The sequence below is a fragment of the Maylandia zebra genome, linkage group LG11 (assembly GCF_041146795.1).
Source record: "Maylandia zebra isolate NMK-2024a linkage group LG11, Mzebra_GT3a, whole genome shotgun sequence".
Lineage (NCBI taxonomy): Eukaryota > Metazoa > Chordata > Actinopteri > Cichliformes > Cichlidae > Maylandia > Maylandia zebra.
Window position 1 is genome coordinate 12,593,436 of NC_135177.1, and position 24,904 is coordinate 12,618,339.

The window sequence follows — 24,904 nt, forward strand, 5'->3', positions numbered from 1 at the left end:
ATCTCCCTGTACAACGCATCCACTTAACACACTGTTTGCTGCTACAGCTACACATGTTTCTTTTCCAAATATTTATTTATAAGTGACTTATGTATGTATGTATGTATATATATGTATATATTGTACTATTCTTAGTTAGCGTATTGTCTGTCTTGTCTTAATGTTGGTTTAAAATGGAGCACTGTAACAAAAAATAATTTCCCCCAGGGATCAATAAAGTATTCTGATTCTGATTCTGATTCTGATGATTGTAACTTGGCGGATACTAATCAAAACAACTAAAAAGTTTTCCACACTGCAGATGAAAAATGTTGGTGTTTGAAGTGCGATGATCAAAGCTTAGGTGGTTAAAGGGCCTGGTAATTATTTTGAGCCTTTGCTCTATGAGCAAAACTGATGGATTAATACACCGTGGATTCTCCGAGGTATCCTGCTTCAGACAGAATGAAAGCTTGAACATGCTGTAATGTGATCTTGGCCACTGCATAAAATAACAGATGGACAACATCTGTATGAATGTATCAGTTCATCTGCAGCCAAAGTTGAGTTTGTGCTTTGGAAAAGCGGTGTGCAATTAACAAACTGATGGAATCAATCACACGTGTGAAGTGTTTTTAAATCATTTAAAGTACATGACATACATATTTTCATTTCACTGCATCTTGATGAAATGCAATTGAGCACACCATCTGTTGATATTAATGCTGCCTGAGCATGTGTATATGTGTGTGTCTGTGCTAGCGCATGCAATCATGTGCACGTAAATGCACATATTCCACGTATGCACGCTGAAGAACCCAATTAGTTGAGTAAGGCAGAACAGCAGAGGACATTGCATCCTAATGGCAAGTTAGCCAAAGTAATTTGAAGAAGTGGAAATTGACAGAAGAAGGGAGGATTGATTTCTTTTTCCTTTCCACCTGACAGGACTCTGGGCTCTCAATCAGCCTGGTTTCAGTTCAGCTGCTAACAACACAGGAAGAGGGCTTGGGCTCAGACACTTAGGTGCTTTAAGCGCCTGCCTGTCTGGCTGTTGAGACTAAGGGTACAGAGGCAGTGACCAGAAGAATGGGTAGAGAGGCAGGCTAAAGGAGGAAATAAAAGCATGCCAGAGCCAATGAGCTCACCTTGACATGCAGGAACTGGCGCGTCCCAGGCGTAGTAGCCATAGGTGGTCTTCTTGCACACAGCTGTGCCCTTTCCAATGAGCTTGTACCCCCTGTCGCAGGCCCAGCGCACCACGCTGTTTAGATGACCCCCGGTCTGGCTCACTACAAAGCCATGTTGTGGAGAGTCTGGAGTACTGCAGTACATGGCTATGATAGAGGAGAAAGCAGGGGAGGGGAAGTGGGGAAAAAAAGAGCAAAGGCAAATAGAGGAGAGAGCCAAGAAAGAAGGCGAGGATGAAGTCGAAGAAAGAAAAGAGAGAGAAGGGTAAATAAAGAAGAGGAAAGGATGAGAGGCATTAGCAAAGCACCTCTAGAGAAAAACTGATGAACATTTTTCGTTACAGCGAGGCTCCATTTTCAATGCAGAACAATAATGAGGGGGGAACCGCCCGAGGAGTGTCACGTCTATTTAGAACTTGGGCTATGCACCACGCAGCAAAGGAAGCCCTCACCTATCACATTATTACCATCCCATTTTGGCTTATGGGCATGCACATATTCAATTTGCTTTTAACACATGCAGCGTTGGTGCATTCTGCATTTGTTCCCATCGCCTTCCTTCCTCCGATCTTACAGTCCATTGAACACAAAAAGGTAAATTCGATTTCTCGAATATGACCATCTCATGGCCCATGTGACGTAAAAAGCTGTGGGAGGGAGGGCTGCGTGCTTCAAAAAACGCTGTCAACCATTCCCTCAAATCAACATGACTTGGCGATAGCAGGGATTTAAGACGAAAGGACACATGCTGGAGTTTGAGTCAGTTCCCATTAAAGTCAATCAAGTCAAGGAGGAGCTTTCCTTACAAAATTCATCACACCAACTTGCTTTCACAGGAACACTCTCGTGCATTAAAGTTAATGGACAGACACCATGAAAAATGAATGTCTTTTGTGCTTTTTTTGTGTTGTGATTGATGCATTTCAAATGAAAGAAAAGATCGCTATGCTGCTCTTGCTTAGCAGCACTTGCTTTATTAAAGAGCTAATTAAGAATTCAAGCCTTTTGTAATTTTAGACATGCAAAGCTGCATGCCGCCCTTTAGTGACTGGTTTCCAGCCTCGTGCTTTTTTTCCCCGTGAGCGCCTATTGCGAGCTATTACCTGTAGAAATTGTTTTTGTAAACTGACTGCATATTAAAAAAAATAAATAAATCAATAGAAAACACAGCACACAGTGATAAAAATCCTTGGGTCATATTGTATTCACGGCCATTTCAAGTAGCTACAGCTGAGGTTCATACACATCTGTCTCTGTTTAGTGTTATTACATTTTCAACTGTCCAAATTGTAGACCCATAGCTCTTATCACTCGTCTGCAGGTCAACATAAAATAAAACCAAATAGCATAGTAAAAAAATAGAGAATGATTATAAACTGGATACATACTTTGATACTCACCCACATATCTGATGTGGAAGCCGCGGCGGTTGGTGCCATGGTCGGAGGACCAGCGCAGGAGGAGCTGGTGGCCTGTGGTGTTCAGGCTGAAGGGTGTTTCAATATCACCACTGAGTGATGAGAGGCTCTGACTGTAGATGTTGGGACCTAAAGGCAATGACAAACAGCATGTGTGCTAGTGGCTGATGTTCTATTAGGCGATTGCCTGTTTATAATTTCAGTAATTTATTAAAAAACAAAAGAACACAAAGTTTTTTACCCACCATCAAAAATTTCCAAGATGTCAAACTCTTTTTCTGTCTGGAAGAGTTCAAAGTGCAAAGTGATGTTGTAGCCCTTCTCCACGTTGATCAGCCAGGAGCACATCTGAAGATTGGGGTAGTTATCAGGATAGCCCGGGCTTAAGATTACTCCTGTTGAGTCAAAACGGACCTCGTGGGCCGGGCATTGGACTGGTGGGAACAGAAACAAAATAAAGGTGAGATTGTTGGAGGAAAAAGAATTGGCAGAGAAAATGAGAAGAAGCAACAGAGGGTGGAAGGAAGATGAAAAGTAGCGGCAGAAAACGAGAGGCAGAGGAAAAAATTAGAGATGCAGTAAGACATGGATGAAGGGAAGATAGAGATGCTTCACTGTGACAGTAGAAATGATGTTGTAAAATTAAGTAGTCCTGAAACAATTACATTTGAGCCAGAGTGATATTGCACCTTAGTGGTGAGCTTGTGAGTCTGCCGTTGTCACCAGGCTCCCCTGATATCAATCCATCAAATAATACTCAGCAGGTGAGACAGCTAACTTTGTATGGAAAAATGGTGTGTGTGTGTGTGTGTGTGTGTGTGTGTGTGTGCGTGCGTGCATGCGTGCGTGCGTGCGTGCGTGTGTGTGTAGGATTTCGTGTGTATCAGGTCAGAACGTTCCCTTCATTTCCTGTTGGCTGGCATGTCTGAAATAATGACAGTCCTGTTTCTCTCTTTTCCTTTTCTCTGAGTAACAGAAGTTTCTCTTCTGGGCCACTAGTGAAGAAACATGATGCATACGAAAGGTTAATGCAAACGACTGTTCCAGATGAAAAGGTCATTGGAAAGCATCGGACATACAACAGAAGCAGAGAATTGTAACACAAAGCAGTATGAATATTCCCACTGGTGACTCATTGTTAAAGTTTCAACTGGCTGAACTGCAATAGCCTTCGGCTCAAAGATAACAGGCACATATGATCCCAAAAAGAGCTTAAGCCAGTTATTTTCAACGAAACAATACATTTCTTTAAAAAAAAAAAGAGCTCTCTGTGGGCACAAAGTTCAAGAAGAATTTCTCCATAAATCATCTGAACAACACATATATTAAATTTGTACACAGCTAAATCAATATTCATAAATACACTGATGGTATTCATTAGGGTGGCATCAAATCTCAGTACAATCTATTCCGAAAATAAATGAACATAAAAAATTATTGTGAACTAGCAGTCTTTCTTCACTACTATTCTTTGGCTGTTTATAAGACACAGAATCTATATGGTTCTATATTTTTGTTATTTCCTGTTGTGTTTTGGAATATTCCTTCATTTTAACGCATCCTACTTAGCTTAGCGTGGTATATTTATGTGCGCTCTAATAGGCAAAGACAAAGAGCAATGTGTAAATGAATTACTTTAAAAATGTACAACAAGTAGATTGGAATGACATAAAAGCATGCGTTTTGTTTTACAGGGCACAAAAGCATAACTACAAAACCACGGCTCCCACAAGCACTTATTTTTCTCCTCACACCCAGAATGCTAATGTGAACTAAGGGCACATTGCACAGTAGTGGGTGGTGAGTCAGGACAAAGGTCAATCAGTCATATTTGGTCTGTTTTCTATTTACAGTTCATTACAAACAGCTATTTAAAAACCTCTGAAGAATGCACACTTCAAAAAGAAATAACACTGAATACATTTCTATACAGTTAAGTCTGTAGTGCTCCATTTTAACATAAGAGTTATGACTCTCGCTGGAAATATGGAGTTCAATGGGGTCTTTAGTTGATGCAGTTACATCAATTCCTGGTACTATTTGCTCAGCAGCAGCCTCTGCTTTACTGATACCAGTGGTATACTTGTTACAGAGCCTTCACAGTTCCAGGAAAATGATAAAAAACAATTGTTATAAGCAATTTGCTAATTTCAATTCTACAACTTCTTCCTACTGACTACTCTGGAGTTACTAGCCCGAAAACTGTTCATACACTGCACAAATTCCCATTTGCCTCTGGCATTTCCACATGTTGGAGCGCTTTAAGATGCAGACAAAACAGACTCACCTGATAAGATCTAATTCACAGTAAATAGAACAATATAGCTGGTAAGTGCTTGTTATTGAAATAATTGCGCCTCCAATCCTTCTTTATTAAACTAAAGTTGTTGCCAAGCAACAAACACGTCCATCCACTGAGCACAGTTGCGGTTTAAACTGCTTTGCCTGAAACTTGCAGGTAGGGATTAAAATCTGAGTCACGAGAGGCTTCAAAACATTTTAGAAACCACATACTTTTACAGATGCCTTTTATGAAATAGGTTTATAAAATGCATTCATGGTGATTTGGCTCCAGTACAAATGTTGAGCACTGTATCCTACTGTGAGTGATTATAGAGACACTGGCTGAAAAATATATATGTACACTTCTAAATGATCATGAAAAAAAAAAAAAAATCTAAAATTTATACCATAAATAACAAAAACACTAAATACCCAGTAAACAAAACACAGTGACATATGTTTTCTAATTTAAGAGGCATGTAGCCCTAATTTAACCTACACCTTACCTGGAGTCAGCATTAAGTAGCATGCAGGCTAACATCATTTGTTTAAGCTTAGCCAACAGCAGTTATTATATCTTCCACAGATGTTTTACCTTGTGGAAAACTACAACATTGCTGATTTCACTCAGAAAGTTGCACATATTGAATGCCAATGACACCCAGGGTTATGTATAAACTAATGTCGCACAAAAAAGTTTTGGTACGTATTGCAAAGACGAGGTTAGTGCGTCGTTTGTGTTCCTCCAACATCTATACGAATGTGACAGCAGCCGCAATACGACAACATTTATTGAGTTACACTAAACCTCAGTGTGGCAGATGGTTTAACCATCGCAGCAGTCAACTCGATGGTGGCTCTACCCTTGATTTAAGAAAATGTTTGACCTTCCTCACAGGCTTTTATAAAGACAGAGCTTGGGGAAATATCTTAAAAGCCAAGCATATTTAGGGGTTAAATTGCATAGCCATACAAGGACATTACAGTGTTATCTTAAAAGCATAAAATTACAATTAACATAGAGGCTGACAGCAAACAAAAGCGGAATACAGAGAACACATGAGAATTCTTTTTCCTGCCCTTTCGGCAAGCTGTGACAAGAAGTGGCTCCTATGCAAGTTTACTGTGGCAGTCCCTTGGATGTGAATAGCAGGTCAACTCAAATTAAGTTCAACTTTACATGTCCCAAGGAGAGCAATTAGTTTCATGCTAGAGGTGGCACAAAGACATACCATATCCAACACGGTAAGATGAATTCTTGAATATAATGAAAAGGCAATCCATGAAAATGTCACATAATAAATTAGTCACTCTACAGCTATCTTAACTATGCTAATATGACGCTCAAAGCAAGATTTAAGGAGAGTCTGAACAAATGACTTGCAATCACTGACACATTTGAACACTTTAAAGATGTTGATTTAACACCTCTGCAGCTTTTTGCATTGTACCAGAGTATGGGCACATTCTCTTAGCAAAACTAATATATTTTAGCAAATAGCTTGGTTTAGCTTAGGTGACTAAGCAGATCCACTTTTCTGGCAAAGTACAGTATTTACATTAGATGTTTTATGATGAATGAGAGCATTTGCTGTCCAACACAAAAATATTTTAGCGCTTCTCAAACAGCAATGTGAATTATTGTGTACTACTTGAATAGTCCCAACGTGTTTTGTAGTCAACTGTAGTCGCTCAAATTAAAACCTGTGAAAATATTTTAAGTGCAATGTGTGAATTTCTGATGCTATGAGCTAGCTGCTCTTGGCAGAGCTCTGTGTAGTCAGTAACACATGACAAGGTGAGCTGGCCGACCAGCCTTGGTGAGATGGCTTGAAATATTGCCCAGTACTCAAAAAGTGACTGAATGCCCTCTTTTGGCACTAGCGAAGTTTATCAGTTTATTCATATTGATGGAAATCAGCTGTTTTAACATACTGCTTGTTGCTGATACCCTTCATGTTGACATAATGTGATATAAGGACTCATACAGGACATATAAAAGATTTGGTGAAAAGAGATCTATATACCATACCTACCCTGATGAAATAAGCAATCAAGCTTTGTTTCGCATCCCCTTTATTCCAGCATGTCTAATAAGCTTATAACATGCTGCTCAACTTCATGCTGCTTGTGCTTTTGTAAATTATTAATATACTGAAAAATGATAGGTAAGCCCAGTACACCACAAGTGAAGGTGGTTTGTTCTCTTTGCACACAAACACATCTGTCCATCTTAAATAATTCTAACTCAAATTATCATTTTTCAGGTCTCTCACCTTTGTGCCTATGTTAATTGAGCTACCTACTGACAGATGTTAGTTTGTGTGGCTGATTTGGATAGAAAAACACAAGAAAATCTGAGGTTTACGTATCTTGGATCAAACAGTTGCTGAGCCTAATCTTTGCTGTTGCTGTGTTTTTATTGTGAAACCTACCAAGTAATAATTAAAAAAAAATTAAAGTCAGTCAAATTCTGAACACAGAGTTAGCAGCAAAATCACAGCAGGGAGAAAACAACGATATCAAGTCAGGCATCAAGTAACAACAGCCAGGGATAAGCAAATAGGCTCCAAATAACTAGTCGTTCTCTACGTTGCTTTATGAATGCAGGCTTGAGGTTTGTCAAGCATCTGTCATGCCTTGATCACAAGTCCGATGCGATTACTCACTGTTTCTAGAAATACAAAGACAGAAATGCTCATCAAGTCAAGACTTGTAGACAAAGGACTTCAGGGCACTTCAAAAGATGTCTAACCACAGGGGATAGAAGGTTTCAGAGTGCTCTGTTGTGTGGAGCAGAGATTTACTGGCACGACAGGGAGGCTGAAGGCATTTGTTGTTTTGTCTAAACAAAATCTTTGATGCAGGCGACAGGAATTTCTTTTACTTTGCTCCTCGTTTGTAATTCCATCTTCAAAAGAATTATGGGTAAGCAAACATCAATCAAACCCATGAGACCATTACGTAGGGGTAGAATATCTGTTTTTACAGCACGTGAAAACCTGCTGATCTGTAATTGGTTTCAAACTTACCCACTACAGTAAAACTGCTGGTTGTACGCAAATGGCAGTCTATGGACTTGGATCAGTAGTATTGTTACTCTGAATCTTGATAAATTGGAATAGAGCTGCTTTTTGCCACCTGGTGCCTGCTGGACGAGGCTCTGCTGGCAGTCTGTCAAATAATGCATCAGTGGGTGCTGCTTACTGTAACCAACCTGAGCACTGTGGTGTCAAGCACCACATAACATAAACAGGTTTGCATACACATATATTGTATATGTATGTGTGGGGGGAATGTGTACACACATTGTGAGGAACACTTAAACACACAAACACAAATGCAAAAAAATAAATAAATCAAACACAGAAAAATTTTAAACATACCCAAAGACTCCAAGTCACACTGAATGAAACCAACCTTGACAGACTGGTGGAGGTCCATCCATCTGTAGCCTTTCTCCAAGTCGGCAGGTCAGAATCTCACTGCCCACCAAGGTGAAGCCTGGCTGGCACGTGTACCGAATAATGTCCCCTGTGAGATCATTTACACGTGTAATCGCGCACACACACACACACACACACACACACACACACACACACACACACACACACACACACACACACACAAAGGAGGAGGGGATGTGCAAAACATTTCTGTTAATAGTCCAACTCAAACACAAACACACACATACTTCCACACAAAGCTATGCTAGTAAAAAACTCCTCAGTCGCAGCACTTGAAACAGTAATCAGCAACACATTTTGTAATGAAGATTGACATCCCCTTAGCTAGCCAGAATACTGAAGGCACTTCATTACATTATAGAAGTTAGGCAGAAGCCCATGCACACACACACACTCAATTTTAAAGACAGAAAGTGAAGCCGCCACTAGCCACACGACTTCCACTTCACTTTCCTAATCAATTATGAACACTGAAAATACAAACAGCTTATAAGAAGAGCTAATTAGCCTTACCCTCAAATTAATACTTTAATGCACGGAGCATGAATAGATATAAAATTTCAAACGCGAGTAGAGAAAGATGAAAACGAAGAGCAAAGTGCAAGAAGGAACACATTTTTCATTTAAATGAAATCATATATTTAAAAGATATGTGTATACCAGTGTTTGTATACATAGTTACTTATATATAATTACATACACACAAATAATCTGCCTACTGCAAACTTATTTCACTTCACATTGTCTCTGGCTGGTAAACAAGCAAATAAAATAAGACAAACCTATTTCAAACTCATCATCTTCTGTTAAGATCGTAGCGTTGGCAACAGGAGGGGGTGGCTGACATGTTCTCAGCTGGTACGCTGTTGGGGAAAGGGCAAACAAACTGAATCCTTGAACAGAGTGAGTGCTGTGTGCGCATTTGAAGGCAGAAATAAAGAGAGGCAAACGGTGTCTCTCCCATCATAATGAAACTTGATTAGATCAGAAATTGCCACCTATCACTGTTCATGATCATCAAAAAACAATCACTAATTTAGTTGAGATAGGGAGCGTTTTATTATTAATCAGCTCCTCTTTGAAAGGGTGTTTTAATAGCGCAAGAAAAAAAAAGCTTTAAACTGCATTTATCATTTATCATTAGAGCTGGAAGCAATGCTATGACAGAAGGTATTGAGAAGACTTAGGTTAGGCATGAGGTCTCCACTTAAGTTAGGAGACGTTACCGAAATAATGTAGCTCAAAGAAGCCGCTGGTGCTGAAGTCGCTGTGGAACTTGATGAGGACCTGATTGGCAGTGGTGGACACGCCCTCCTGTACAGAGCTGCCACTAAACTGACCGATTTGGGGCGAGCTCTGGTCAGGTCCGTCCCTAGTGCAGAAATATAGAGGTGGAGAAAATAAAGGAAAGAAATGAAGGGTGGAGAAAGGAGGGAGGCAGAAACAGAAAATCATTTCTTTCCTTTATACACCAGTTTGCTTTAACAAGTTGCTGGAATCAAAGAGCAGGTCAGCGTGTCCCATGACAGACTCCAAAATGTTTCTCAGCAATCAAGAGTCAAAGATATATAAAAATGTATTGAGCATAATTCAATTCAATAAAAAAAACAAAAAACCCATCATCCTAATTACACGGATGCCATGTCTAAGGCATCTCTTGGACAACGTCACACTTTGAGGATTTGGGAAGTGTGGAACTGAAGGAATGGCGTGTACTGAAGTATCTTGTTTGAGCTGGAGCTCAGCCTCAGGATAAAATTCTTGATTTATGAGTAAAGAAAGCTAGCATAAGCAGCCTGCGTAGGTTGGGGTTACAGCATTACAACTGTTTGGTTGAGTGGACCTCTCCTGAAAAGTGGCAGTTAAAGAAAGACAGATATCTAATTAGGAAGCCTCTAGCATGCCTCCCTGAAGAGACATCCGGCACGTCTGACTGGGAGGAGACCCCAAGGCAGACCCAGAACATACTTATACATTCCAGCTGGCCTGGGTGGACCTCAAGATGCCCCAGATAGAACCTGGAGAAAGCGTCTAAAATGGATGAATAGATAGACGCTGGATTGGATATTGTGACACGTTATATCTTGAACGGTAATTAGGGTTTGCTATTTGACTCACTGGATTAGCTTTAGAGTTAGGAGAGGCTTTTCCTGAGATTTCTCAGGAAATTTACTGACAGCAATCTGTATATCCCTACTGCAACATTAAACTACATTTATGGACAACATGTTCCCCTGCTGAAAGATGAAAAGACAAATTGGTGGATGGCTGTGGGGTAATAATAGAAGCTGTCATTAGCAGTGAAGCCATTTCTGAGCCATGCATTAGCTAGCAGCTCTAAAACAGAGAATCAGCTGCCCTAATGAGAGCGCAGAGAACTTTCAAACCCTTGCAGGTGCATGGCCGTGATCTATGTCTGGAGTAAAATATCATGTTAGCATGCAAAAACAACCCAAACAGTACTTTTCTTTGGGCATAAAAAATGCACCAGAAGACAGCACTTTTCTATTATGTATAAATGTTATTTTTTAACAAGAGAAATGTATTTAATTACTGGCACTTTCAAGCAGCTCCAGGCTTTCTTTTCTAAATCACACTAAATGGTTTTTTTTTTTGTTATATTTGTTCACCTTAAATATTGTATATACTGGAAGTCTTACTGCAGTTTCTTTTAAGAGAGATCAACAAAATAAGAGACAGCAGTCAGGCAGGGAAACAAAATGTTACCATCAAGGGACAGATTGTTTATGCGCCATTTGATTTGAAAACAGTAGTGCCAGCGGCTCCCTCCTCCCATACCATCAATGGCAGCCCTGGATGCTGGAAGGCATTTCCCTCCCATATTACCCATGAGGGCCGCTCTATGACTGCCTCAGACAACAGAGAGTATGCAGAAAGATACAGGGAAAAGGGGAGATGGGGAGATAGTGGCTGGAGTGACAGGAGGCAGGTAGTATTGTTTACTGTCGTACAACTATCTGTAAAGTTTCTCAATTGTAAACAGACATCCCAAGCAACTCAAAGTTGATGTTTTCATGCTGATACACATTTCTGTCTTTTATGGTACACTTGCTGGGGGATCTAAAGTAAAAGCAAAAGTTTGGGGGAGTAAAGAAAGGGAGCGCAGTGATTCAGACTTGAATTTCTTTTAGTTAGTTAGTCACATAAAAACAATCTAGTTGTACAGAAGGATGGAAAAAGATTTTGTTAGTAAAAGAAAGGCGTAAATGTCAGGACATATTTTCACAATATTTGTTGTCATGTCTGGTTGTTGTCATAAGCTGTGAACGTAACTTACTTAACTGGCCTCTGGCCTTAAAACATGTTTGCTTTGTAAAGCTCAAATTAATTCGTTATTCAGCAAGAATGTCTCGAGACATTTGGCTAGCACCATTCTGTGTTTGTCTGTGTGGGGTTTCTGCAGGTACTACAACTTCCTCCAACAGTCCAAAGACCTGCATGTTAGACTAACCGGTGAATGTAAATTGGCCCTAGGTGTGGATGTCTGTCTCTCTGTGTGAACCCTATGATGGGCTGACAACTGGTCCAGGATACCTCTCCCTCAAAGTCATGAGTTTCACGAGTGCTATAAGCTGATGATTGATAAATAATGTCATACTGAGAGAGAAATGAGGGCTTACCACACAGTGATGTAGTCGTAGATTGGCTCGGTATTGATAACGGAGAAATTTATGTAGATGCCGTACCCAGGGGGTACTCTGACGGTCCACATGCAGTCCTGGAAGTGTGGATACTCGGCTGGGTGTCCAGGAGAGTAAATTGTGCCATTCATGGATGTTATATTCCCGCCACACAGAGCTAGAGGAGGGAAGAGAGAAAGCAATGTCGGACAAAAATAGAAAGCCAGTCATACCTCAAGTGATAAAAGCTTTTATGGTTGTATTGCCACTAACAGTTGATAAAATAAACCATAACGGCGTGTTATTGGGTTATCACCCAGATACTGGGGGGGAGAATGCACCTGTTAGACACAAATGCAAGGAATGGTTACTGGCTGTTGTGAAGTAATGATGATGACTGATTTTGACAGCAAAACTCCCTCTATCAAACCCCCTTAGATGCTTAAATCTGACTTTGAACTAGGAGTCAAAGCCAAAGCATTACCCACAGGATAAAAAAAAGAAGTGCTGTAAACCTGACAGGAGCAATACAGCATGTAAGAACCAAAACAACATTTTAAGGCAAATATAAAACTATCGTGTGGTCTTATAAAGTCTGCTGTTGCATCGTTTAACTGATGAAAGATTGTTTAGCGTACCTGAGTGACATCTAAGGCGACTCCTTTAGAATTACATAAAAGACCAGCATGTTCGGATTTGCATTAAAGACTTGAAGATGCTCCATGTATCATTATAATCGCTAAGCATCAGTTTATAGTTCAGTAAAATAGTGTTGAATAGCTGGTGAGTCTCATGCTTTGATGTGCTAGAGTAAAAGACAGCACAACAAGCAGACTGTATTCTATTATAAAATGAACTATTTAAAATAACAAAGACATTTTTTTGTAATGGAAAGGAATCTTCACCTTTACTTTAGTTAGGTGCACAAATATTTAAATATTTTCCTACTGATTTTGAAACCAGAAACATGAAAGAGCATTTTGAGATGAATAAACAGAATATGTTGATTCACCAAATATAAGAAATTCATAGGAAACATTTAGACACTGAATAGATCGAGTGCCAATTTTTTTCTGCATATGAATGACACTTGGTGCAAGGACACTGCTGAGAGGGGACCTAAGGCACTCACCTTCACAGCGGGGGATGGGGTGGTTCCAGTTTCTGCTGATTCCATGCAGACATGTGAGCGACTGTTCTCCAAGAAGAGTGTAACCTGGCAGGCACTCAAAGGAAATGGTCATCCCCACGCTGTAGTCCTGTCCGATCACTATGCCGTTACGAAACGGCCGTGGGTCTGGGCACCTCTGTAGCTCATATGCTGGGGGGGAAAGTAAAACCCATCCAAGACAAAAAGGATCATAAAACACAGAATTCAACACTGGGGTAAAAATAATAATCTTCAAGGACATGTGGTATGCAATGTTTCAGAAAATGCAAAAGGTTTTCTTTAATCCTACAACCTCAGTGGAAGAAACTGCCGTGTATACCTAATTACAAAACTTTCTCCCTTGTCTGTACCTAATGGGCTTTTACGTGTCCTGTTAGAGAGCGCTTCAATCTTCTTTCACGGCACTTGCAAAACCCAATTTCAAAGTGACCATAGGAAGCTTATTTAAAATCTCATAATTTTAACTTTGATTAAAAATTGATTAAAAACAATGATTAAATGCATATAACGAGCAAAGCCCTACAAACTGCCACCTGCTAAGAAAATGTTTATATCCTTTAGCCTCTAAATTTCATCTTATATGTAAATGTTGCATCCATCACATCAAATCTGTTTTCTTTAACTTAGGTACTACTGATTTTGACAGGCAACACTGTTACATCCCTGTTGTAACACATGGATTTTAGTAATGCACAGCAGCAGGTTGGAAAATGTCTTGAAATTAGCCTTGATGAGCTGCATAAGAGTGACTATTTATCGTTCTGCTGGCTCACAGCAAACAAACAGATAATAAATTTAGCCATATTATTTGCATGTTGTGTGAACACTAGGCATCTAAGGATTTTGTTTTTGTTTGAACAGGCTTTCTACTGAGAATTTGTATTTAATCATTATTTATTTATTTTAAACCTTTCGTCTGTTTTAATGTGTCTTATTGTATTTTTCTGTTGCCTATTATGGCACTTAATGCTCTTATTTACTTTAATCTTTTTGTGTACCTCGCTTTGACTGTCTGTGTATCGATTAGTTATGTCTATAACTTCTGTTCCCTGAAGGAGAGGAACGAGGTACAACACATAAGTATGGGATATCACGCCCTCGCGTGTCCTGGCTGAAGAAACCTTTATTCACGCCTTTACGGCAGATGACGTGTGATGACACGCGCAAGGCCCCGCCCGCACATATAGCCGCTGCCATCACCGTCATCCCTCAGTTCGATAGCCGCTCTTCACCGAGCCAACTGCTCAGTGGGGCCACCCTGTGTTGTACCTCGTTCCTCTCCTTCAGGGAACAGAAGTTATAGACATAACTAATCGTTCCCTTTCAGTCGATTCACTCGGTACAACACATAAGTATGGGACCTATATACACGCCCCGCAGAGCAGCCACCGAACCGGAACGGGACCACCACATCCTTAGTGAGTGGTAGACCCAGCAGAAAGGACAGCATGAGCCACCGAAGGGGCTGTAACGTCCAACCGATAAAACCGCACAAAAGTGTGCGGCGACGCCCAATTAGCCGCTGCACAAATATCAGCCACAGGCACCCCTCTAAAAAGAGCCCATGAGGTCGCCATCCCCCTGGTGGAATGAGCTCCCACCCCGTGGGGCAACGCAAAACCTCCGGTGCTGTATGCCAGCGAGATAGCTTCCACAATCCAGTGGGACAGCCTCTGTCTGGACAGAGCTCTACCTCTATTCGGATTAGCGAAGCAGACAAACAACTGGTCACACAAACGCACATCCCGAGTGCGCTCAATGTAGGTGCGTAGCGCACGCACCGGACAAAGAGAATGCACCCTCCTCTGCTCCTCAGATTCAAAAGGAGGGGAGCAAAAGCTCAGCAACTCAAACTCCATTGAACTATAAGATGCAGGCATGACCTTGGGAAGATAGGCGGCATTCGGACGCAATACGACCTTGCGGCCATCAGGAGAAAACTGTGTGCAGGCAGGATGCACAGACAGCGCATGAAGGTCCCCCACTCGCTTCGCCGAGGCCAAAGCGAGAAGTAATGCGGTCTTATACGAAAGAAGTTTCATATCTACCGACTCAACGGGTTCAAACGGAGGGCCACAAAGGGCCTCCAGCACCAAAGACAAGTCCCAAGCCGGGACACTGGACTTAAGCACGGGCCTCAGCCGGCGAACCCCTTTCAGAAAACGCACGGCGAGGGGATGCGCACCTGGTGTCACCCCGTCAAAACCGATATGACAAGCAGATATAGCCGCTAAATAAACCTTGATCGTTGAAAACGAAAGGCCTTTATCCAACAGCTCCTGCAGGAATGTCAAAACATCCACAATAGAGCACTGAAATGGGAGAGTGTGGCGGTCCTGGCACCATCGCTCGAAGGCTCGCCATTTGTAAGCGTACAAGCCTCTAGTAGACGAGGCCCTGGCGCTCTGAATCGTCGCTACCACACTAGGTGGCAGACCCTTAGCAACCAAGTTTAACCTCTCAGCAGGTAAGCATGAAGGTGCCACAGATCCGGGCGCGGATGAAACACTTCCCCCCCCCGCCTGAGAGAGGAGATCCCTGCGGAGAGGAAGCTGCCAAGGACTTGCTGCAAGCAGGCTGATTATTTCTGCATACCACGACTTCGCGGGCCACCAAGGGGCCACCAGGATCAGAGAGAGGGAATGCCGACGCACCCTCTCCAGAATTGGAGATATCATTTCCACTGGGGGAAATGCATACAGGAGCACGTCTGGCCATTGGTGCGCTAGCGCGTCCAAGCCCAAGGGTGCATCGTGGTCGATTATGGAGAAGTACAGGGGGCAGTGAGCATTCACCCTGGAAGCAAAAAGATCTATTTGCGCCTCGCCAAATAGATCCCAAATCTGAGCCACTATTGAAGGGTGTAACCTCCATTCTCTCACCAGAGGACCCCCCCTGGAGAGAAGGTCCGGCCCCAGGTTCAGGTGGCCCGGGACATGGGTGGCTCTTAGAGTCAGAAAATGAACACTGCACCATAACAGCAGAGAGCGAGACAGCTGCAACAGGGGAAGAGAGCGTGTTCCTCCCTGCCTGTTTATATAAGACACCACTGTTGAATTGTCCGTCCTGACTAAGACATGCTGGCCCTGCAGGACTGGACGGAAACGCTTTAGAGCTAAGAACACTGCCAACAGCTCTAAGTGGTTGATGTGCAGCTGGCGCTGAGCCGCGGACCAGATCCCTCTCACTGACGCACCCTCGCACAGCGCTCCCCACCCACTTAGGGAAGCATCTGTGGACACCACCTTGCGACACAACACCCTCCCAATCCGAGAGCCCTGGTGCAGTAGCCCGGGCTCCCTCCAAGGACGGAGAGCTAGCATGCAAGACGCAGTTACCGGCAGCCTCCTCCGGAGGTGACGCGAAGCACACAAACGGTGAGAGAGAGTCCAGCGTTGAAACGCTCTCATTTTCAACAGCCCAAGCGGCACTACGGCGATCATAGATGCCATCATGCCCAACAAGCGCAATATCGTCTGGAAACGCAGTCTGCGTCCCAGCTGAAATTGAGCGAGGCAGCGATGAAACGCGGCCACTCTGTGCTCTGACAACCGTGCGCGGCTGGAAAGAGAGCATATTTCCAGACCGAGAAAAGCGATCTGTTGACCTGGGATTAGCGAGCTCTTCTGAAAGTTCACAGAGAACCCCAGTGTCTGAATGTGTGACAGAACCCGCGACAGCTGCGTCTCCGCCTGTTCTCTGGAGCAAGCCACGAGAGCCCAGTCGTCCAGGTAGGCCAAGATGCGGATGCCCCTCTTCCTGAGGGGCGCTAGCGCTGCCTCGGCACATTTCGTAAAGGTGCGGGGAGCGAGCGACAGCCCGAACGGCAGCACTAGGTATTCGTAGGCTACGCCCTCGAACGCAAACCTCAGAAACTGCCTGTGTTTCGGGTGTATAGCGACATGAAAATAAGCATCTGTTAGATCGATTGTCGCAAACCAATCTCCCGGGCCGACTGCACTCAGGAGCTGTCTGAGTGTTAGCATCCTGAACCTGTACGTTCGCAGGTACGTGTTCAAGACTCGCAGGTCGAGGATGGGACGAAGCCCTCCCCCTTTCTTCGGAATGACAAAATAACGGCTGTACCAACCTTTGTCCGTCTCCGAAGCGGGGACCACCCGTATTGCTCTCTTCTGTAATAGCGCCTGTATTTCCTCTCTGAGTACCAAGGCTGCCTCGGGGTTGACAATCGTGTTCACGACTCTTTGGAAACGAGGCGGCTTGACCCGGAACTGCAACCGGTAACCCATGGCAACGGTTTGCAGCACCCACGGAGAGGGGGCGCAAGCGCGCCACTGAGGGAAGTGAGCAGCCAGCCGGCTGGCCTGCAGCACTGACGGCGGGGCGCCGTCGCCCCCCAGTGTGTCTGCAGGGGACTGCATCCCCTGCCTGACCTGGCTCATTTCGCCTGCAGGTTGAGCATTTGAGATTGTTTGAGAGTAAACAACACTCTTTATTGATTGCAACATGGGAACATGTACATTTATACATTTTGTTGGGTGCACCTTTTCCGGGGCATAACAATGAAAAACAGCGGGAACACTCGATGTGGTCGCTTGAACATTCAACACATCTGAACCGTGTGCAGGGGTTATGTGCTTGGGAGACCGCGATAGGGAAGTGCAGCGCCTTCTGGGGCTGACAACCTGAACAGAACTTAAGCGGCACCTCTTGTGCGGCAACAGAGGGGTAAGAGCAGCGTCTCCCTGCGTCTCCCGGCCTTTGCCCCAGGCCGACTGGCGTGGAGCTCGGGCCGGAGTACGTGCTCTCGCCGGCGGCCCTCCCACTCCAGCAGTGGGCGCCGGTCTCTTGCCAGCTGTCAGAGGAGCGGCGGGCCTGTGAGAGCTAGCAGTGGGCTTGGGCTGGCGTCTGGGGATGATGTCGCGCAGAGCTTCCGTCTGCTTCTTCCTCAGATCGAATCTAGCCTGAATGGCTTCAAGTGAATGTCCGAATAACCCAGCCGCAGACGCTGGTGCGTCCAGATACACAGCTCTGTCTCTATCAGGGACGTCGGAGAGGGTCAGCCACAGGTGCCTCTGCGCCACCACTGTCGAAGCCATCCCTCTGCCCAGGGAGAGCGCTGCACAGCGAGACGCACGGAGGATGTAATCCGTGGTGACTCTAACCTCGTTAAGAAGAGGTGACAGCGGGCTGTCCTCCGGAACCAGCGATCCAAGCTCCGCCAGGCACATTGCTTGGTACGTCTGGAGCATGGTGACGGAGCTCATGGCTCGAGCGGTGCCGGCCTGAGCCCGATAAATCTTCTCCAGCTGCGAGGCCGAGAATCTGCAGTGCTTGGACGGCAGAGTTGCGGGGCCACCGACACCATGGTTATGGGACGGGGCCAGATAAGCAGCCAGAGACGGCTCCATAGGGGGTGGGTTAGCTAAACCAGCTCCCTCGGCGCCGTCCAATTCCATGTACTGTCCATAGCCGGGCACAGTGACGCGGGTAGACAGAGGTTTGTCCCATGACGCTGTTAGCTCGCAGAGAAAGTCTGGGAACATGGGGAGGCAGTTTTTGGCCGTTGCGGGCTCCGGTGGAAGGAAAAAACCCGCAAACCGCGACGGCTTCCGAGCTGGTGGAGGAGAGGGCCAGTCCACCTGCAGCTTCTCAGCGGCACGGCGAAACAGGGAGAAAAGAGAGGTGTCATCGTGGCCGACCGGCGCAGCAGCGGCGGCATATTGGGTCGACAATGAGCTCTCCTGCTCATCCTCCGACAAACCATGGATGTCCAGGCCGATGTCCAGCACGTCATCGTCTTCCTGGGGAGCGCTGGCGGGCTTCAACCCAGGCTGAAGCCCGTCAGCGCTCCTGCATGGTTCCGGTCCGTCATCGGCTAACCCGTCAACGTATTCCATGTGGTCAGCCCAGCTAATCGCGGGGACATCGACCTGAAAATTTTCGTCTTCGGACTCGGACGAAGCCGGGGCTCCAGACTCGGAAAGAAGAGGGTCATGCCGTGCGACAGCCGAGCGTCCCAGCACTCTTTCCACAAACGTCACCCGTCTTTCCAGGGTCGAGCGTCGGAGCTGGCGACAAAACGCACAAGCTTCGGGCTCCGCGTCAACGCTCTCCTAGCGTGGACGATCCCCAGGCAGACAGGGCAGGCATCGTGCTGGTCGCTGTCGTGCAAAGAGAAACCACATCCCTGAGGACAGGGGCGAACAGAAGATTTCTGCTTTGCTCGCTTCGGTTTGGAGTCCATTCCCAAAACGCAAAGCGAAACGCTGCACAAGAAAAACTTGAAAATAGCGCTCCGCGGGCAGCCTACGCACCAGCTGGGCGGTGGAGGCTAACACCAACAGGGGCAGTTAAGCTAGGTTCAAGTTGGCAGACAACGGAGCTAACTAGCAGTAGCTAGCTAGCCCAACTCAGCAGAGGTGTTCTCAGCGAGGTGAAGAGCGTAAGAACTGAGGGATGACGGTGATGGCAGCGGCTATATGTGCGGGCGGGGCCTTGCGCGTGTCATCACACGTCATCTGCCGTAAAGGCGTGAATAAAGGTTTCTTCAGCCAGGACACGCGAGGGCGTGATATCCCATACTTATGTGTTGTACCGAGTGAATCGACTGAAAGGGAACCTAATATTACTTACTTCATTGTTGTGGGGACAGAGTCACCAAATTTTGCCAGGGTGTTATAGTGATGTAAATAAGTCACAAAGGAAAAGCGTGGGCTGTTCAACAGGGGTAGTCTTTACTTTTGAAGAGAATACCTCACCTTCTTACGCTTTGCAAACCTATTATATGAGCAAAATATCTAACAGACTACAGTACAGGGAAAGACCTAAAATCATGATATGGACACTTGGTTATCATTTGTTATGACTATTTTTGATGCTGTACTTTACATGGTTAAAAAACAACAACAAAACAAACAAACAAAAAAAACTTATCTCATATTAGGCCTTTATGCAGCCCCTCAGTTCACTGTCTATCTGAGATGTGCCATTTTAGCTCCTGTCTCTTTAAGGTACTCTCCCTAAATGTTCCCTGTTTTTTTCTGATTGGCTAACCTCCAGGGGCATTCTGAGAGACAGCACCCAGTGCTCGTGAGGTGTACCTACTGTGCTTTGGAGACATGCTGTACCTTTAGCAAATTCTCAATAACTGTGATAAAAGAAAAAAAATTGAAAAGCTAGAAAACATTCAGAGGCCTAAACTTTTAAAAGATACTTTCACATACAGCTCATACTTGCATGACATTATAATATGTACATATATCGTGCATGTGTAGACACACAGAACAGAAAATAAGGACAACAATGCACGTCCTCTTAGGCTACACTGTTTTTCTCTCTCACCCTGGTAGACAATTTGGAAGCCGGGCTTGTTCTGGGAGTAGTCGCTATGGAAGAACAGAGTAGTCTCATGGGTGGTGCTGAAGAGAGGATTGGGCAGCGTGGGGCCACTGAACCGATCAATCACTGTTCCTGTCTCAAGGCTCCCACTGCGGATCTCCAAATAGTCATGAACAGGCTCTGTGGAGAAGTTCAGAAACTGGAGATGGATCCCTAAAGAAGAGGAAAGAGAAGGTTAATGGAAGAGGTAAACCCAAGAGCACATGAATGAAGTAAACGAGAGCAAAGAGTGGCTATTCCTGTCAAATATTGTATTACACTTTTATACACACTAGTACTTATACATGCTTGAAATTAGCAGTTTGTTGAGTTACACAGGAGAAGAGAGAGGAGAGGTTACAGACCGAAGCCAATAGGGAGTTGAACTCTCCAGCTGCAGTCCAGGCTGCTTTGGTAATTCCCTGGAAAGCCTGGGCTGAGGATGACGCCGCTGAAGTCTGTCATAGAGCCGCCACACTGAGCTGAGGGAGACCAACCAAGGAGAAAGAACATGTCACTTCTCCATGGAGCAGCTCAGTGGGAAAACAAAGAAAAACAATGACTAGAGGGCTGCATATTCAGGGAGGGCAAAGAGCACTGTGTCTTTGTGTGAGTGAAAGTTTCAGCACACGCATAAATGTTACGTATGTTGTGCATGTGTATCCTACACATTCTTAATATACATGTATAGTCTATATATATATATATATATATATATATATGTTTATGTGCAGAGCAGAGAAGGGTCTTTGTCTGTTGGATTATGTCTTGTGCTTGTCCATCTCTTCTTGGAAAAAAAAACAAGCAGACCAAGGCACCCTCCTTGCTCAGTGGTGCTTTAAATCAAAATAAATGAGAGTGTCACTATTCAATAGTCTAACTCAGTTTTGCTCAGTGGTGAAGGTGATTACTTCAACCTCCCACCTGCAACACCCCACCCTCTCTTGTTTGACTGAGTGCATTAGAGAACACTTAGCTTGCTGTGAAGGTTATACCCCTCTCTTGTGACACACAACCTAGTCTTACATGAACACCCAGGTGGTGTAATCTTATAATCTTAAAACTAAATCATTCCTGCTTTTCCCATCACAACCCCAACAGGCGCATTTGTGTGGCAAATGGTGGAGAAAGCAAGTGATATTGCTGCTATTTCTTTGGGGACTATCAACCAAGACCAAAATGAGGCACAAACTATCTTGGGAGGTAATTGTGTTCCTGGTAGTGGGGAGGGGGGACGGGCTTGACCTGCTTGTGTATGAAATAAAAGAGAAGACGAGAGGCACTTAAAAGGGTGTTATACGTTTGGTGCAGGGGCATCCAAAGCCTTTGATGTGGGTTTATCAGCAAACAAAATGAATACAGATCCTGGGGTGTTCAGGGAAGCGTATGTACTGTAAACAAGAGAAGACTTAAGCTAACGAGTGAACGCACACATCCGAGAACATGCCTATCGACAGCAAAGCCAGGATTTATGTCTGCAGTGAACGATGAAAACCACAGGAACAGAGTATTTACACAAAGAGCTCTTTGAGTAACCGTGCAGTTTTGTCTGTGTGTGCAAGAGTGCATTTATCACATTGCATATGTTTATGTATATGTATATAACTGAGAGGAGCAGGGTGCAAGCGAACAGCGAGGCGTCAAAGAGAATGTGGAGTTCTTCGTTGGTAATCTCTGGAAACTATCACTGTGACAATCAACTTGAGAGGAAGTGTCGGGGGAGACAAGGGAGTCTCATCAGGAGTATCAGAAATCAAACAGCACACTCAGATGGTGCAAAGCCTTATTGATTTTCAACCGAAGGGGAAAGCAGAAAATTCATAATCCCTAACCCCCTCAAGGCATCTATTCCCAGCCATCACACCTCCCAACCCCCCGATCGTACAATAAAATTCTCCTAATACAATAAAATGCCCTCTTTGAGGCTGCTGAGCTATCGGGTCATTGTATATGAGAAAAATATTAGTATGAGAGAAATATAAATAAGGAGAAGATAGAAGAAAGATAAACGAGTCAATGAGAAAAATTGAACGGCAAAAATGGGAAAGAAAAAGATCTAGTTTGAGTTTGGTGCTACAAATATGGGTTTGTTGTCAACAATATCACCTCATTGAAATGCTGTCACTAGAGCTGTCAGACTGTATGCGATAATACATTACCTAAGCACAGAGGTACGGGGTAATTCCATCTTCTGACAGGACCAGGCATGCAGGTAATATATGCATTACCCTGTTCAAGAAAACAAACAAAAACTGTTTACTGTCAATTCCCTTTCAGCAAAACACTGTGAAGTTAAAAATGAAAAGGAACACAATGAGATCAAACCAGCAGGTGACCCCAGTATATTTTATCTCTGTCCTATGGATCTTTGGATTTAGTGAAAATCCCCTTCTTGTGTGTAAATATCAAGAGTAGGGCAGGATGTTCTCGCTGCTAGGTATACAATGGGAGTAAGCACCCCGAGATAAGAACAGAAAAAAAAAAATCTGCAAACATAATTGTGTTGAATACAAAAAAGGGAATCTAAATGTGATGGTTAATATTCAGAGCATTAATGTTGTTTTAAACATAGAAACTGGAATTTGCCTGCATGTTTGTAAAATGCATGCATGCAGGGTGATTCTCCAAAAACCTGTACACTAACATCACGCCTGAAAAAACATAGCTATACTGCGCACTCACACACTAAACTAAACTCAAAAGACTCATCCATACTGTTGCTTTTGTTACTACACGCGCCTCAAGTCTATTTCTGGTGTTCAGACACTCAGCCTGAAGATGTGTGTAAGAAGTTGCTGGTTAGTCCAGAGAGGATATGAAAAGAAGAGAATGCCCGAGCTGGGAAGAAAAATCGGTGTGGGATTAGCGAGGCGACTGTTAACACAATCCATCGCCTGTGGCCTTGGAAGGTTCTACAGCTCAAAACGCCACAGCCACTGAATCTACTCAGGCAGGATTGGAAGAAGTTAAAGCTGCTTTGTAACGAACACACTAGGACTCACACTTACACAAACATGCAAGCAGGGAGGCAATGTACGCACACATACACGCGCACCACTACAAATAAACTTGCAAACACACTTGCCTATTCACATACTTCTTTCCTGTACTCTTCCGCTCACACACACACACACACACACACACACACACACACACACACACACACACACACACACACACACACACACACACACTCATCAAAAGAACTTGATTCCTCTGTTTTAAAACATTCATCCTTTAGAGGATCCCCATGAAAATGTCACTCATTTAGCCAGGTCAATATTTTTCACTAAGAGAGCTGCAGATCTGCACTTCATTTTTCCACCTACCTGTAGTGAAAAGCCTTGATCACATTGGAAGGAAACCATGTCACCCACAGTGTAACGATCTCCAACTTTTCGGCCATTACTGGGAGGCAGCGGCTCTGGACACGAATCCAAACCTATTGCTTAGGACAGAGTCACAACACACAAGTGTGGACAGCAATCATTCTTCTGCATATCAAAGAAACTCCTCCATATATATTTGGAGTAAATATTTACATTTAATCAACCAGTACCTATAGAGGGAAGGAATAATTTAATTAAAACCAACCTTTTTGACATAATTATAAAATTCCTCCCACCACCACCACCACGCCGACTCTTTGTCTCTCTTTCCCTTCATCATAATGTTTAGAAAGTGGGGCAAGCTATGAAGCTATTCTGCTCGTGGCTGTAATCGCAAAATCCTTCTGACTGTGATCTGAAGCAATCACTGTGAAATTACAAAGCAATCCCTGAAGTATTACTTGACAGACGCATTGAGCCCATTGGAAAGAAATGATTACAGTGCCACTTGCCAGGTAGTGAAAGGCTTGAAAGGCTAGATATTGTGTTTTAATGGGTTAAAAGCAATGGTGATGCCAGCTATATGGACTATATTAATGTAGGACATTTTAAGGAAATTTGAGCCTGCTCAAAGCCTGCTTTTTACAAATAAAAGAAAGAAAAAAAGACAAGAAATATAGTCAGGTTGCAATTTCATTTATCTAAGAAGTGACTAAAATATATTGACAGGCAGAGGAGAAAACATTTTACATCATTACTTTGAGGCATAAAATGCTGTTATTCAATGAAAGGCAGCACTGGAGACATCCTCATCTTAAACATTTTTCAAATCGCACCAGTCGTCTGTCAAACATTGTTTTTCGATGCATCAAACAACACGAAAATAGGCCGACGAAAAACAGGAGACAGTTACCTTCATAATAACCCAAATACAAATCTAGATGGTTTTATTAGGTTTCCTTCGTAATCTATAATTTGTAAGCAGGCCGCAGGGAGCGGAATAGTGTAGACAAATACAGCATCCCCAACAATGTTGCAGGCAAACACAAGCATTTCACAAGCACTCGCATTCAAGCCCACTCAAA

The 24,904-nt window shown here is 43.8% G+C and overlaps 1 protein-coding gene across 5 annotated transcripts in view; it reads right to left on the bottom strand.

The window, feature by feature from the left end:
* LOC101478087 (CUB and sushi domain-containing protein 3) overlaps positions 1-24,904 on the bottom strand; it is a 251,912-nt gene that overhangs the window by 58,295 nt on the left and 168,713 nt on the right. For 2 of the 5 annotated variants that reach the window (XM_004568073.3, XM_004568072.5), the window contains exons 38-49: positions 23,820-23,938; positions 22,650-22,719; positions 20,856-20,972; positions 20,455-20,664; positions 13,111-13,299; positions 11,979-12,156; positions 9,564-9,709; positions 9,120-9,200; positions 8,291-8,404; positions 2,833-3,021; positions 2,570-2,716; positions 1,128-1,316 (exon numbers count right to left, since the gene is read on the bottom strand). In XM_004568073.3, coding sequence (XP_004568130.1) covers positions 1,128-1,316; positions 2,570-2,716; positions 2,833-3,021; positions 8,291-8,404; positions 9,120-9,200; positions 9,564-9,709; positions 11,979-12,156; positions 13,111-13,299; positions 20,455-20,664; positions 20,856-20,972; positions 22,650-22,719; positions 23,820-23,938 — 1,749 coding nt within the window. Of the gene's footprint in view, positions 1-1,127; positions 1,317-2,557; positions 2,717-2,832; positions 3,022-8,290; positions 8,405-9,119; positions 9,201-9,563; positions 9,710-11,978; positions 12,157-13,110; positions 13,300-20,454; positions 20,665-20,855; positions 20,973-22,649; positions 22,720-23,819; positions 23,939-24,904 lie in introns of all 5 variants that reach the window. The other 3 variants (XM_012923802.3, XM_012923801.4, XM_076889796.1) reach the window with 2 other exon arrangements.